The sequence below is a fragment of the Anser anser genome (genome assembly GCF_964211835.1).
Source record: "Anser anser genome assembly, chromosome: 23".
NCBI classification, from domain to species: Eukaryota; Metazoa; Chordata; class Aves; order Anseriformes; family Anatidae; genus Anser; species Anser anser.
The window spans coordinates 1458503-1474101 of record NC_139744.1 but is presented as its reverse complement, the minus strand read 5'-3'; the positions used below and the strand labels follow the sequence as shown (position 1 = coordinate 1474101).

Genomic DNA, 15599 nt, shown 5'->3' with positions numbered 1-15599 from the left:
CAATGGAAGGGCTGTGTGTGTTTCTGTAGACAAAAAGTGATCAAGTATCTCATTCTTTCCTCTTCCAAAAAGGAAAGGGTATGAGGATAGCGTGATACCCACATAACCATTAAATGTCCTTTTTTGTATGTCATTTTAAGGTGAACGGCCATTCCAGTGTAATCAGTGCGGAGCTTCCTTTACTCAGAAGGGAAACCTCCTCCGCCACATTAAACTACATACAGGGGAAAAACCTTTTAAATGTCATCTTTGCAGTTATGCCTGCCAAAGGAGGGATGCGCTAACAGGTCACTTAAGGACACATTCTGGTAAGTGGCTTCAAAGGCACTTCACGTGTTTCAGATGTGTGTCACTGGGACACGAGGCGTGGAAAGCAGAGCAGGCGGCGAGGTCTGCTCAGCCCGCCTAGCTCTGAAGCATCGCCGAAGGGCAGAGACCCCTCGGCTGTGCTGGTGGAGCCGTCTGGGGAATGGGCTCAGCATCATCAGGTGGGGACAGGGCAGGGGAATCCCGCCGTCACAGCTGTGTGCGGTGGGGAGAGAGCAGCCTCCGAGCAAAATGACTCCCTGCTGTTCTCGAATGAGCGAGGCTAGCTCAGCCGGCGAGCTCAGAACCTGAGGAGCAGTGAGAAAATGTTTTGCTGGGGTTTTCTTCCATTCCCATCCCGAGCCGTTCAAATAATTTGGAGCATAATCAAAGAGAAGGTTACTGCCAGTTAACACCTCGCTGTTGTGTAGTGCCTTTCATCTGAATGTCTTAACGTGCTGAACAAATGCCAGCGATATTTCTCAAGACCGGTAGGGTATTGCATCCATTTTACTGATGGGAGAAATGGAGGCACAGGGCTGAGGTGACTTGAATAACAAGCCAGGTATAAACTGATTAACCTTAATTCCTCCAGTTCTTTAGGAGCCAGGTCGTGGTTGCTCTTCGATTTGTGTATATCCTGTGTCATATCGGGGTATTCTAAATTATAAATATTATTTCTGCACTGCACTTTACAGGAATAAAATAAACCTCACAAAGAATCAAAGTTAAAAATGGGATTACCTGACATGAGGAAATGAGATTCTGATTTGATCATGACCGTCCCCCCCAACACATCATGCTTCAGACACATGGGGGGGTTATTGTGACTGAATTTTTTAAGAGCTGGCTTATTAAGCAGCATAAGGAAAATCTCCTGAAGTGAATCACACGAAAGAGCGAACAGTTGCATTACCATTAGGGAGTATGGTCTTTTTGCACAGCACATGATGCAAGGCTGCTTGCATTCGCGATGACGTTGTGCCCAAGTGTGTTAGGGAATGTCTGTTGGTGAAGCAGTAATGAAATAATTCAGGGAGTGCCTCCAGTCTTCTGTGACGCACTGGGAAAGGCTGCGCGGTTATCTTGAGTTTCAAACAGGCTTGTTTCTGCTTAAATGAATTAGGAGCATAGTTTGCTGTACAATAAATGCCTTTGGAAATGAAGTAAACCTCACAAATGCGTTTGGCTTAACTTGAAATTCATGAAATCCTTAAAAATGTCTGTGCAGCCGGGACCGACATCGGGCAGTTAGGACATTGTGGTCCCAGTCATGGCACTCCTGGGCTTCCCAAGGGAAGCTGTGCCAAGGGCACAGGGCTCTGGGCCCCCGAGGACCGTGTCTGACTGTGAGGCCTCTTTTCTGGCACTGAGCTGGGGGGTGGCGAGGAGGGCTGTGCAAGTCCTCTGGGTGTCTGGTGGGCTTCACCCTCATATAACCCTGATTTTGTCATAATTACATCGCCCATCAACTTAACAGCAATTTAAAGCATTCTCCGTGAGCCGAGTATTGCGTTATCAGTAACCGTACACTGGAATGTCAGGGGGAGTGTGTTTTAGTGGTCCCCTGTGGTTATTTCACAGCGCTCTCTGATTTTTCTAGTGGAGAAGCCGTACAAGTGTGAGTTCTGCGGCAGGAGCTACAAGCAGAGGAGCTCGCTGGAGGAGCACAAGGAGCGGTGCCGTACCTACCTGCAGAACGCTGGCATGTGTGAAGCTGGTGAGTTTATCACGTTACGGTGCCCCCCCCTTTCTTTTTTTTTTTTTTTTTGTACATTACAGTGCTTAAAAAGGGCATCTGGTAAGCTGTTAATTCACAGCCTGAGAATAGTTTTTACTACAATCGTTTTCAGTAACCTGAGGGGCTGTAACATCTTATAAAAGGGTCTGGTTTAATGCATCCCTCAGGCAGCTAGTTAAAGAATGCTTTTATTTTAATCACTTTTTTATTTCACAGTTACTTTGAATAAAACATCTGAAGTACCTTCTACGCAGCATTTCTGTAGGTGACACTCACAGTATGTTAAATTATTCCTACATTAATGCCATTATGTTGCTTATTGTACTGGATGAGTTGACACCTGTAGTTGTTGACAGCAGTTGTACACGTGGCTCTGTTTGATCCTTATTCTAAAGAAAAAGAAGGGCTGTTGGTCAGAATTAGTTAGAATTTGCAAAAGCGTTAGTGGCGTGATCCCAGGGCATGGAAATGGGGTGACGTCCTGCAGGTCGCTGACAGATCGGCCTGCAGAGTAGCGAGGGGTAAAGGACTTCCTTAACTATAGGGCTGTCTTTGAAAAAGGATGAAGGTGAAATGTATCAAACGCTTTTTTTTTTTTTTTGAAATTTCCCTTTTCACAGTTTCAGTGCTACAGTTCTGAAAATATTTTGATGAAAAATAACTGCCGTAATCTTTGAGCCTTATTCACCTGAATATTTCCAATCCGAAAATGAACTTGTGTGATTTTAAGTTTCACGATATACCAGTATGTCAGGAAAGAATTACTTTCCGCAGTCACAGAGGCGAGGAGTGGTTTTGAGCTCCCAAAAGATTGTACAGCTGATTCACAGCAGAGTTAAGGCTACAGTTTCAGAATTTAGGTTCCCATTTTTTTACTATCCAGCCTTAAAACAAAACAAAACAAACAAAAACACCCAAACCAAACACCCCCCCCCCAAAAAACAACCAACCTTTAAAGCATCAAGATTCCTAGTTTGGGTTGTGACTTTCAAACAGAATTTTCTTTTCAGGGAAAACATTAAGCTGAGTTTTCAGAGAAGAAAAATAAAGTGTAAAATTGCATTCGGAGAGATGACAGTGTTAACAAAGACCATTTAATAAGAATAAAAAAAATTGTGTTTGGTGATGCGATTATCAAGCAAAAATGATGCTGGCATCATCACAAGCCAGGCCCCAAACCCGGTGTGAATACCCATTGATATGTGATGATAACTTTGTGTGCACAAGAATCTTCACCCTGGGCAGAGTAGGCTGGCGGTCAGGCTGTGACACATGCCCCCCCCCAAAAACCGCCAGAAAGAAACAATGGTTTAGTAGTGTTTCATGGAGTCTCTTCTTTTCAGCAAGTGACATGTTTTTTTAGAGAATTAGTAAAAGTAAATGGTTGTGTGAGTGTCAGCAAGTTTTGATTTTCATGAGAACCTATACATATTGTAACTGTGGTTTTATGTTACAGTACGTGCTCTCATGATGGCAATCACTTTGAGATGTCCACCATGTGAAAATGGAAAACATGATACCTACTATAGATTTCTGCTTTTAAATAATTCTCATCGTTTATATTTGTTTCAGAATAGCAACATTTCAGTTATCCAGAATCTGCAATATAGTACTTACTAAAGCAGTACGGTGCGCTTTAAATTGGCCACAGAGGAAATGTAAATTTCCAGTATGACATGGTATGGCTGTACTCGATGCCTTCAAGACCTTCACTCTAAAAAAATATTGCGGTGTTTTTAGTAGTGTAGTAAGTTTTATGAAAAACAGGAACTCCAGTCTTGCTGAGGTATTTCCATTCAATTTTCTGGTATCAGCAATATATTAGATCACAGAATCAGAGGGAGGGAAGGCTGGAAAGGACGTCGGGAGGTCATTCAGTGCGTTTAATTTGTTGCCTTTTTTTTTTTTCCCCTGAAGTGTAGTACTTTGCTCTTGTTTTTAGTGAACATTGTTTTAGGGTTTCTGACTGTTTTCCTACTTCCCTGCATCATTTTGCATTTTGGCCCTCTTTTCTGAAGTCCTTGCAACCTTCTCGCATGGAGCCATCGTTAAGTGCAAGTGTGCTCAGTGCGCCATCATCCATACCATTAATTAAAGCATTAAACAGCATCAGGACTGTAGTTACCCTTCTAGTTGCTTTTTAAATTGAGGTTTGCAAGTTCCAGACCTAGCAGTGTGGAAATATTCGAGAAAGAAAAGTTTTATGTAACAATATTGTTAGAGTGTTGCTCAGTCCCTGATAGCGATCTCTGGTCGCGTTGTTCTCATTGCACAATAACCCACCTCTGTTCCACTCTCCATTATTTAGTGACCACATAGAGATGCTACAGGAAGCAATGCCTCTAATTTGAGCTCCGCTTTGTACTTTAGGGTTTTGTTAACAATGCCCGCATGTTCTAAAAATTATGCTCACATTTACGGTGTGAGAGAAACCACACTATGGAAACAGTTCAGCTCAGGCTGAGCGGTGGTGCATTCGTGTTCTGGGCTGGAAGAGAAGAGCCTGCACCCTGCACATACACAGCGGGGCGTTAGGGCGAGCAGCGCTGCTGGCTGGGGATTACAACAAAACACAAGCACTCCTCTGTAATGGATAAGTTACATTTACACCCCAAAAAATTCTTATGAAAGTGTTTTTATAAACGTGCAGGCTCCCGAGGCGGGCAGCAGCTCTCGAGCAGCGCCGAGAGCTCAGGGGGTGAGCGGAGGGCGCCGCAGCCGCTGCAGCTGTTGGGAAGCAGGAGATGCTGCCCTGCATCTGGAGCGGGGATTTAATCGGTCTGCAGGATTTCTTTCAGCACCCTTAGCCTTTTTGTTGTTTTCTGGCTGTTCTGTTGAACCATCAGAAGTATTTAGCTCGCAGGGCATCTCAGGATCACAGGCTGAAACGGGCCAAGTGCTTTGAAAGTGTGGATTTGCTTTATGACTATCCAGTTCTTAGTCTAACTTTGAGCAAAGTGCTTGATCGTTTCTGTCAGTCCAGCCTGAAATTTATTTTTAGATACATGTTATAGTTGGATAATTAGTTCTTTAAATTAATGTCACAGTGCGCAGTGGAATCATCCAGTGGGTAAGGTAATTGAGGACGGAAACAGGGCGTGATGATTTCTCTGTTTGAGAAGACTTTGGAGAATTTTGAGAGAGAGAAAATGTTTCCTAAATGCGAAATATTATTCTTGGATTGTTTAGTAAGTGACCCAGGAGAAAGGGAGGGGTGAGATTATTAAGTCGGCCTTTGAGAAGGGAGAGAACCTATGGAGCTACCTATGCCTCAATGGGAGCAGAGTCTGTTTCCCCCAGGGCTGTATTATGGACACATTGTCAAGGCCTTTTATGGCCCATAAAAAGAGGTTATTTATTTCTTTAGGAAAAAAATGGCCATTGGCGAGGAGTAGAAAATCTTACGGTGAAAGAAAAACCCTCAGCTTTAAAATAAAATGGCAGGCAGGCGTCAGGCTGGAAGATTGATGCTTACAGATGTCCCAGAACATATTATGTAGGTCAATAGTTACTGTCTCTTCAGCAATCTCGTCTGAGTAAAGACTATTGTTACCTCTGCAGGAAGCTGCTTGTCTGCCCTTTTGACACTAATTTAATGAAGTTCCCTTGATGGTGCATAAATAACGTTGGAAAGACAAGCAGGCACTGATACGCTCCATGTAGCTTCCAGCGTGTTCCCTGGCTGAGGGGGCTCCCAGAAACTTCGCTCTTTGAGTTCTGTCAGAAGAGACAGAACAAGATTCTGAAAATGGGAAATTTATGAGTTGGTGCACTATCAAAGCTTAAAGTCAAAGACTGAGGAAAAAGAGGAACTAGAAAAAAACAAGAAAAACAAATGAAGACTTGGCAAGGACTAGGGGGCTGCTGTTACGGCATGATGAATGGTGCTCTTTTTGTATTTTTCTTTTTTGTTTACAATATAAGGTTTTGAATACATGATGTTATCATTATCTTGCTCAGGGTAGTTGTGGAATTTCTTTAAAAAAAACACAACCTATTAATTACTTACAATCTTACTGGGTTGAGGATAGTTCAACCCTTGAAGTGCAGTTATCTAAAGATAATCTGAAGTGTTCAGAAGGGATATTCCAGTTTTTGGAACATGAGTCCTGAAATTAAAAATACCGTGACATTATTCTTAAAAGTTTACTCGGGTTTCTGGCCAAAATCCAAAGCGGATGACTATGGTCTGCCTACCTAACTTTCCCTTACAGTTTCAGCTTAATTTGATGTTTTGTCTAGTTCCGTGTACACGGGTAGGTAGTGGCTTGGCGTTTCAGGCTGGGAGCAGTTGCATTTTAGCCTAAAATGAACTTTGAGATTGCCTTCTTTATGCATTTATGTAAGTTGCTAAACACATTAGAGTAATTTGGAATAAAAATCAGACAAGAAAAGCAACATGTTACTGTCTTTAAGGCATTTTGTATGCATGCTGTCTGTGAGTCTGGCCATCATGTGTATAATAGGGTTACAGCCTGGTGAAACAGGCTTAACGTAGTGCTGCGTTGAGCCCTATTATCCCAACCATCCTGAGTCATATTTGTAGTTAGTTCATGTGGCATGGAGTATTTATGAAGCACTTTACATTTGCAAAGTGCTGTACAAACATTAACAAATAGTTCTGCTGAGGTTTGGTGAGTCATGGTTTGTGCTGACTGAAACTCATCTGATATCAGTAACAGTCACAATAAACAAGTAAGGAGTGACTTTAAAATTTATAGGGAAACACTGCACACTAAGCTATGGAAGGATGATATTGCAGTTTTATCACTTGCACTTAGAAAACTGTATTTTAAGTCCAATACTTAATATAACTGCACTTAGCAGGACTGAAGTGACACCAAAGCGTTTGCATTATTTTCCTCTGGCATTATTTGTCTCTTATGCAGATTATACTACGTATATATATGCATATATATATATATATATATTTAAGGTATCTGGGTGCACCAGTACCATAACAGCAACCAGGATTCTACCACCATGAGACCGGCCTTTCATACTACCTTGGGAAAATCAATGACCCTTCCTCATCCTCGTTTGCCTCTGTTTAGACATCAAACTCTCAAAGGCATGGGCAGTCTCTTAAAACGTGTCTGGTTGTCACCCCAGCGGTCCCCATTGCTGCACCTCTTAGTGCAGCTTTAATATGAAGTACCACTACCGATACTTGTTCTTGAGGCGAGCGCAGGGCTTGTGGGGGGAAGCCACGGCAGCTATATTCATTATTAGTCTGGCAGTAGCGATATGAGGTGGCAGTCCTCCTCGGCGTGACTGATCCAGCTCAAAACCCGTGCAGCCTCCATGAGGTCGAGAGCAAGCAGTTATTTCCGTGAAATGATGGGCACTGGCAAACACAGCTAGAGGAGAGCTCTGGAAAACAGTAAGATCCTTAAAACAGTGGCCCAGTCTCAAGGGAGCGCTCCTAGGGCACGTGCACTTTTCCTAAAATTAGAAATTGTGAAGGTTTGAATGGGCTTTAAAATACCTAATGCTTACAAGGGTGCCAAAGAGCAAAGGTTCTCAATTAGCTTTAGCTGTTAGAAAAAAGATCAAGTGATGCTGACATCTGGGGGAAAAAAAAAAAAAGAGTTATAAGTGAATATCAAAAGGTTATATTATTTTATTGGAACACTGAAGTATTTTATACAAGTTTTTAGTGATTAGTTGAGAAGACATCTCTGTATGACTGATACCTAAAGCAGTGCAGCCTGGGGACTGGAGGTCCTGCACTGACGTTTTGGAGCACTAGGACAGGACGCTCTGCAGGTGTCACGGTTCTTACTCAGAATCAAAAAGAAAGGCTAACAGAGGTTCTGTCTCCATCTACATTTTGTAACCAACCCGTCCAGCCTGTTTGTTTTGCACTTCCTTTTGCTAATGAAGGTATTGGTTTTGTATGGTTTGTGATCTCCCTGCATGAGCTCAGGACTGCAAGATCGGTGTCTGTTTCTGTGCTTGCTTCCACTGACCGCAGCTGATGCCCAAGACGCAGAGAGCAAGAACGACAGAAAAAGCAACAAAACAAGTTTACATCAGATCTCCAAACTGTTTCCTTCCAGTTAGTGTGGCAAACTCCGGAGATTAGACCATTCATTTCTTCCTTTTTTTTTTTCTGATTTTTTTTTTTCCTTTTCACCTACTTTTTTTTTTTTCTTTTCACATTTCCAAACTAGCAAACGTGGAGGCAAGGCACATCAAGGCAGAGATGGGGAGTGAAAGAGCCCTTGTGCTGGACAGGCTAGCAAGCAACGTGGCAAAGCGAAAAAGCTCAATGCCTCAGAAATTTATTGGTAAGAACAAAAAACCTTTTCATGTGCAACAGTTAAATCTGCAAAAGTTGGTAGCCTATAGTACAATGCCTCTGCTTATTTTAAATGTCCTTTTTAAGCTTGCAATCTAATTCAAGAGAATATGAATAAAGTAACTTTGATTTTCTGATGTTTTAGTTACTTGTAGATTTTTGATTCAAGGAATGTGTTCTATTAGATGCTTGACAATGGGTTTTAATCTGCTACCGTGCTTTGTATCTATTTTGTAGTCAATTTAGAAATATTTCTTACGAGCTTCCGCGTGTTGTTTTCTGTACCTATGCATTTGCTGGGTTCTTTACAGGAGAACAGGAGCGTGTAATGCTGTTGAGAGCTGAACGCCTGTTCTAGTAAGCAGGAGCTGAAGCTACTTGCAGGATGCGTGTGTGGAATAAGGCCTAAAGACAGAAAAGTATTGGATTGCTGTTAGTCATCTGCTGAATTTGAATATGATTTTAAAAAAATATCAGATCCTTTCTTGTGGTAACTTAAGCTGCAAGATGTTTCCATAGCATTTTCTTTGCATTTAATTGTATATGATCAGAATTTTGCATACTGGGGATCTAGAGTACGAGTTTGGCAGGTTCTGTGTCTCGGTGAGCGCCTGATCCTCGTGGCTGGTCTCATTCCATCAACTCGCCTTTTAACAAAGTAAAATGCAATTCTCGTGTCCCGAGTGGAGACCTGACTTAGTGCTCATGCTTATACAGCTGCTAATAATGTCTGGTTTGTAGCACCCCGTACGGGTGCACGCCGTGCTGGGTGTTCTCCTCGCACCCTAAAATTCCCCCTGCGAGCAGGGCCCTGTGGCTGACGCTGGCGCACGTGAGCGGGGAGGGGGGGCATCGGCCCCAGAGGGGTCTGAGGATGTCTCGGGTGTCCGGGGCTGAGGTCCCAGCCTAGGGAAAGGTGTGCTGCTAAACCCGTGTGTACGTGGAAGCAATTCCTGCAGGTAACTTTGGCGGTAATCCTTGCTGGATTTGGTGGGTAGCGCTGGGGCTTTCTCCATCTGCTAAAACTGGTAACGTTTATTTAGACATCTTTTTATTTTAAAAGGTTTTAAATTAAAAGGTCACCTTTTAATAGAGGAGTAAGCAACACAGCTACTCCAGCTGAGTGCCTTCGGGTACCTAATACTGAAACTGTCGACTGTGTAACTTGGACCTTGCATGTATGTTGTGATTCAAAAAGTAATACTAATACAAGTGTTTTTGAAAATCTTCAGCTTCCTTTTTTTTTGGTACTGAGTTAGCTTCACGCTGTCGTGTTTTACAATGGCTATCAGTTTGATCTTTGCGTGTTCTATTGAACACCTCTGCTGCAGGACACAACCACTCAGCCTGCGCTCAGAGTCGAGCACAAGTACGGAGTCTGATTTGTTTTACCATACCCGTATGGAACAGATCCTTTTTTGATTCGGGATTGTCCTCAGCAACGCAGTCTGCAGATAGCAGATTTCGGGAACTCACTGTTTTTCTACAACCCCTGTGATTGGCATGTTCTTGTTAGGTAATGTGTGAAAAAATGACTCACCCGGTCCCTTTTATCCCTGGGAAGGGTGTTTGCAAGAGCAGCCTGTCCGACCTTGATTTGACTTCTGTGACTTTCTGAACTGCATGTGTAGGAGTGCGAATCTGCCAGGACAGCTTTGTGATTTCTTGGGAAATGGCGTTCTCGGAACGGGTGCTGATTTTTCATTTTGTCAGGAAGAAGGGATAGAGATGTATACTAACAAGGCATCTTTGTTTGGCTCATTTCTGTGAATGAAGGCTATTGAGTGGGTAAAAAACCAACTTTATTATTATTTGAGGTCTCTGCAGAGATTCATACAAGCAGGAGGAGCCCTGTCCACTCTGTTTATTCATTCATTTTTATTTTTTCATCTCTGGTAGCTACCTTGTGCACAAGGACACAGATCAACAGACCATACACTTGATTCTTAACCCCTGCACCAGGCCCTTCTTCAAAGGCTTCTGCAAAGATTTTGTCCTCAGCCTTTCCATGAGTTATTAGGGAACAAGGATTTGAACGGAAGTTTTTCATTTTGCATTTCTTATTTTGCTGTGGTTTTCTGTTTTGCATGTATGTGGACAAAATGTACAAAGCCTGGCTTTTTGCACTTCCTGGTTTGATTAATGAACAGATACTAAAAAAAAAAAAAAGAAAAGAAAAAGAAAAGTCCAGCAGAATAGATATCTATGCTGTATCAAACACTTACGGGGCTGTATCTGAAGCTGATCCAAGTCAAAGTAACTGGTGCAGTCAGTGCATCTCTGCTGGTTTTCACCAGCTGAGCATCCGGCCTGTGGACTTCTATTTTGCCCTTTTTAGAAACAAGTTTTCCCTGAGACCAGTAGTAAAAATAAATTTCTCATAGTGCTAGAAGTGCTGTTCTGACACGTTAGCAAACACCAGTATCCCCCAGTGTGCAAAGTCTAATGAGAAATTGTCTGCTTTGGTTAGCACAGCGACAGGAAACAGGTTCACTCCCTGTTTCCAGCGTCCACACCTCATCAGACTGCAAAAATAAAAATTGATGTACATTTTAGAGCAAGTGAAGCATCACTGAGCAGCACATGAGAACGTGTCATACGCTATGGCTCATGTGTGAATTTTGAAGGGGAAAGCTTTTGCATTGCACTGAGACAAGAAAAAAAAAAAGAGGAAAGATGTTCAGCTAACTGGTGGCTGGTTTCTAAGTGAATAATAGAGAACCCTGTACATTTAATTTTTAATTTAGTATTTTGCAGTAATTTTGTGGCACTTCCTGTGGTACAGGTAGCAACTTAACTCAGAATAATTATTAAATTGTCCTGCCAGCTACAAGAATAAAACATCAACAGCTGTAGGCAGAGTCTGTCTTGCTCATCCCCCAGTCACCACGTGCTCCTTTCCCTTTTTCTGAATCTTTGATCCCAACTTTCTCCGGCCTGAATGCTGTCGTTTCTGACCGCTGCACTGATCCTGCTTTTTGTCCTGTTCCCTGGCAGGTTTGCTCTGTTTAACGGAGGGGAGGTGGTGGTGGTGAATCAAGAGGGGTCCCCCCATCTTCAGGCTTGCAGGTCCCTGCCGTACTTCGGATTATTCTGGATAAATGCTTGGCGCTTTCTGTGGCACTTTCATGCAGATCCGTTCTAAGTGTTGGCATCTTATTGAGGCACCGAAGTGTGTTTGCCGTGTGTTTGCCGTGTGTTTTTAGGGTTAGGGAGCCCCCTTCTCACGTGCCACGTAGAGGCCTTCAGAAAGCGCGCAGCAACGTGACGTTACTGTCTGCCAAAAGAGCATTTGGGTGTTTGTGCTCCATTTGATATAACTGGGAATTTATATAGCCCGAATAGGCTACGGGGGGGATTTTAAAACGCTACCAGGATAGTGGAATAACAAGAGTGTAAGAGCCTCAGGGCTCAAACCTTGTGTTTTTTTCTATCTTAAGTCAGTGACTCCTAGCCCCAGATTTAGAGGGAGTCCTGTGTATTTTTGCTTTTGTTACTTTTTTTTTTTTTAATTTCAAATTTGTTCACAGTTCTCACTTGCTTGGAGCTGGTTGTATGAGTCACACCGATGTGCTATATCATTTTGTTTCCTTCTGTGTAAAGATGGATCACAAGTTTTGTTGAGGGTTGGAAGCAGTTACACTCTTGTGGTTCACTAACCTTTTTGAGTGTTTTATACGAGAAACGTGAGCTCCTGGTTTTCTGCCTCTGCAGTGAAACCTGAAGAGTTTCATATACATTGAGTCATGGTGTTGACAGGTGACTGATAAACATCTGCACTACTCCAGTTACCGTAACTAAAAGATTTAGTGGATCTGATGGTTGCAAGTCACTTGCACATGAAACATTTGGTCTGGTCCTTTTTCTTAAAAGCTACGAACGATTTTGTTTTATGTAACCACAGAATTCAGTTACTTATTTCTAGCTATTCATGAAAAAGTGACTTTAGCTCTTTTGGGGTGCAGTTTTATTTCCTCCTTGCACCTGGCACAGAGAAAGCTAGTGCCAGTGTGCTGCCCACACCACCCTCCCATGCCTCACCCCTTTTTTGGGAAGACATGGGCAGAAATTCAGACACGCTCTTAGCTCTCCTCCCACTCTGTCTAATCGAGAGCTTGCAAAGCCCCAGCACACCCAGAGAGGATTTTGTTTTGCTCCTCCTTTGCTAGCCCTATATAAGTGACCCTAAATGTGCAGTTCTATACACACACGCAGAGCTGCCCTTGTTAGACCGTCTGAAGACCTGTACAGAGTTCAAAGAAAACTGGTGCAGAGGAAGCTGTAATTGTCATGAGATAGTAGGGGAATTGATTGCAGGGTACAAGGACACGTAAAAGACACTATCGGGTGGGGATAAAGTAATGAAAACTGCATCAAATCTCAGCCGGCGTTTGTCTTCACCGTTTCTATCGGAGAGGAGTGTGCTTCTCAGGGGACAAGCCAGGAACGAGAGGTTGCAGTCTTGGTACCAAAAATGGAGTATTTTGGTTCATTATCAATTAGCTCTTTTGCGAGTATTTTCATTAATGATTACTTACCTTTCTTCTAGAAAAAGACGAGAGTAGTTAACCTCTGGAAACTTTTCTTGATGCTATTCTTTCCCTTAAATCCCAGAATAATTTTAACAATTTGCTGATGATTTGTTCAGTAACCATCTTCACCACCTCCGCTACTAGGTTTGTGCTTCCAAGCCTGGTCTTTAAAAAAAAAAAAAAAAGAAAAACAAAAACCTGCTTTTGTATATGAATGCCTCTTTTCCACAGACAATATTTCATTCCTCTTTGCTGTCCAGAGACTCCTGCCATTCGGAAGAGCATCACAGAGCTTAAGTGCTTCTCTAACCTCCCTGGTAACTTACCGCATCTCCTCTCTTGCAGGTGAGAAGCGACATAGTTTTGATGTCAATTACAATTCAAGTTTCATGTATGACAAGGAAAGCGACATAATGCAGGGACGCATGATGGACCAGGCTATAAACAACGCCATCACCTACCTCGGGGCCGAAGCCCTGCGCCCTCTCGTGCAGACGCCGCCGGCCCCCACTTCTGAGATGGTCCCCGTCATAAGCAGCCTGTATCCCATACCGCTGACCCGCGCCGACGTGCCCAACGGCACCCCGCAGGACGCCGACAAGAGCCATGCCCACCTCAGGGACAAAAGCCTGTCTTCCGACAGAGGCCTTTCCCCGAACAACAGCGGCCAAGACTCCACAGACACTGACAGCAACCACGAGGAGCGGCAGAACCCCACCTTCCATCAAAGCCAGCTCCCTGCCCAGGCCCGCAACGGCCTCCAGTCCCTGAAGGATTTCCCCAGGCCCTACGACATAATCAAGCCCCCTGCCATATGCCCGCGTGACGTCTTTAAGGTCATCAACAAGGAAGGGGAAGCCATCGGGGTCTACCGGTGTGACCACTGCCGCGTCCTCTTTCTGGACTATGTGATGTTCACCATCCACATGGGCTGCCACGGATTCCGCGACCCCTTCGAGTGCAACGTCTGCGGGTACAGGAGCCACGACCGATACGAATTTTCCTCGCATATAGCACGAGGGGAGCACAGGGTAGTACTCAAATAAAAGGACTGATTTTCCAGGGTCAAAGGTTTTCTTTCAGATCTCAGGGGAGGCTCATTTGATTGGTTTTTAATTAGCATAAAGAAGCATCTTGAATATTTTTCTATGCCAGTTTTTAAATGAGTGTCAGAGCGAGGTGACACCTTTATTTTTCTTATTTTTTTTATTTTTTACAAATTACTCAGTGTTCTGTAGCATCTGTGTCTAGCTGCTGTGGTGAGTGGTACTGTATAAATACCAGGAGCAGAGACCAATTTTTATATGAACTTTATTTTTGTGAAAATTAAGAGCAGTTTAAGGTGTTTTTATTTTGTAATGTGCGTTTGTTTTTATATTGTATGCTTTTAACAGGGCGAAAGGTTTTTATTCCCTACTGCCAGTTTCTCTGCTTGTTCAGATGTATAGGTAGAAGCATATAGGAGCAGCTTTTTCTTGCTGTTGCAATCCCAATGGTCTTCAAATAACTAATCCCTGTAACCTGGAAAACATGCATCCGGGAGGGGTTGTTAATTCATTTTTGAAGGTTTTTCCCCGAAAATCTTAAAAGCACACGGTCCCATCACACTTGCATTTTTCTGTTCACTTTCTTTGAAGTCACTCCCCACATGCATCTTACTCACTGATAGCAAAATAAGAAACAAGACCTATTTGGGGCTGGGTTTTTTTTAACAATACGCGCTTTTTGGGATACCCAGTGAGATCATCGGCTGGCTCCTCCGCACGGTCTGGGGGAAATCCCGATTTTCACTGATGGAAAGTCCTCCCGTCTGATGGGTGCCAAGAACCAGGATGAAACCCTGCTGTAGCTTCTGCCCCCGCCTTGCTCCTGCCTGGCCCTGCTGGCCAAAGTCGTGGCCGTGCTGCCGGCCGTGGCCAGCCCTGGCTGCTGGAAGGCACCGGGCTCGGGGCCGGAGTCACCCGGCCCCGGCAGCAGCTACCGTGAGAATCTGCATACACGAACGTGTGGGAGCTGACAGCTCAATCGCATTGTCTGGTTTTACGTGGGGATATCCCTCGGCGCGAAATGTGCTGTTTTGCAAAATGAGTATTTACAATTACTTTGAAGCTGGTTTTTAAAATAGTTCTTTTAATCTAATCATTGCTCTGCAGCTGTATTATTAGTCACTGTGCTGGAGATATGAGTTTGATAACAGTTTTGCTGAGTGCATGTTTATTCCTTGCAAAGTATTTTTGTATAATGTAGGGTTAGGTGTGTTCTGATGGACTCTTTGCAGCCATCGTATGTTTTGATACCACCGTTGCTTTTGTACTTTTCTGATGTTGCTGTGCCAGCCGGTATCCACAGCGATCCATCCCTTTCCACGTGGGAAGGCTGGGGCACAGAGACCTGGGTGGGTGCGAAGGGTCAAGAAATGCTGAATTTCCTTCCTGTCTTTGACCTAGGCTCGCTCATTTACCTTAGCTCAAGGACTTCCCCTAATTTTTCAGGTACAAAAATGGAAATTACGTTCATTTTTCCCAGTAAGGCTATGTCTGAAGAAGGATAAACTAGTTTGCTTGTGGAGTGCATGGGTATCTAAATTAATGTAGGAGTGCTACACCCTGCTCATCTTTGGGGGTGAGGAAGGAGAGTGATTTTGCTACCCTGTTTGATGCTATGTGCGTGGCTATAAAATAGGTTTAGGATCATTTCCAATAACCAGATTCCCATC

General features: G+C 43.5%; 1 protein-coding gene across 19 annotated transcripts in view; it reads left to right on the top strand.

The window, feature by feature from the left end:
- The window catches only part of IKZF3 (IKAROS family zinc finger 3), a 46791-nt gene extending 32732 nt beyond the window's left edge, over positions 1–14059 (top strand). For 14 of the 19 annotated variants that reach the window (XM_083809152.1, XM_083809148.1, XM_083809162.1 and 11 more), the window contains 4 exons: positions 141–308; positions 1910–2026; positions 8224–8340; positions 13229–14059. In XM_083809152.1, coding sequence (XP_083665278.1) covers positions 141–308; positions 1910–2026; positions 8224–8340; positions 13229–13929 — 1103 coding nt within the window. In that variant the 3' untranslated portion in view covers positions 13930–14059. The remainder of the gene's footprint in view (positions 1–140; positions 309–1909; positions 2027–8223; positions 8341–13228) is intronic. The other 5 variants (XM_083809156.1, XM_083809163.1, XM_083809160.1 and 2 more) reach the window with 3 other exon arrangements.
- Positions 14060–15599: the final 1540 nt, after the last annotated feature.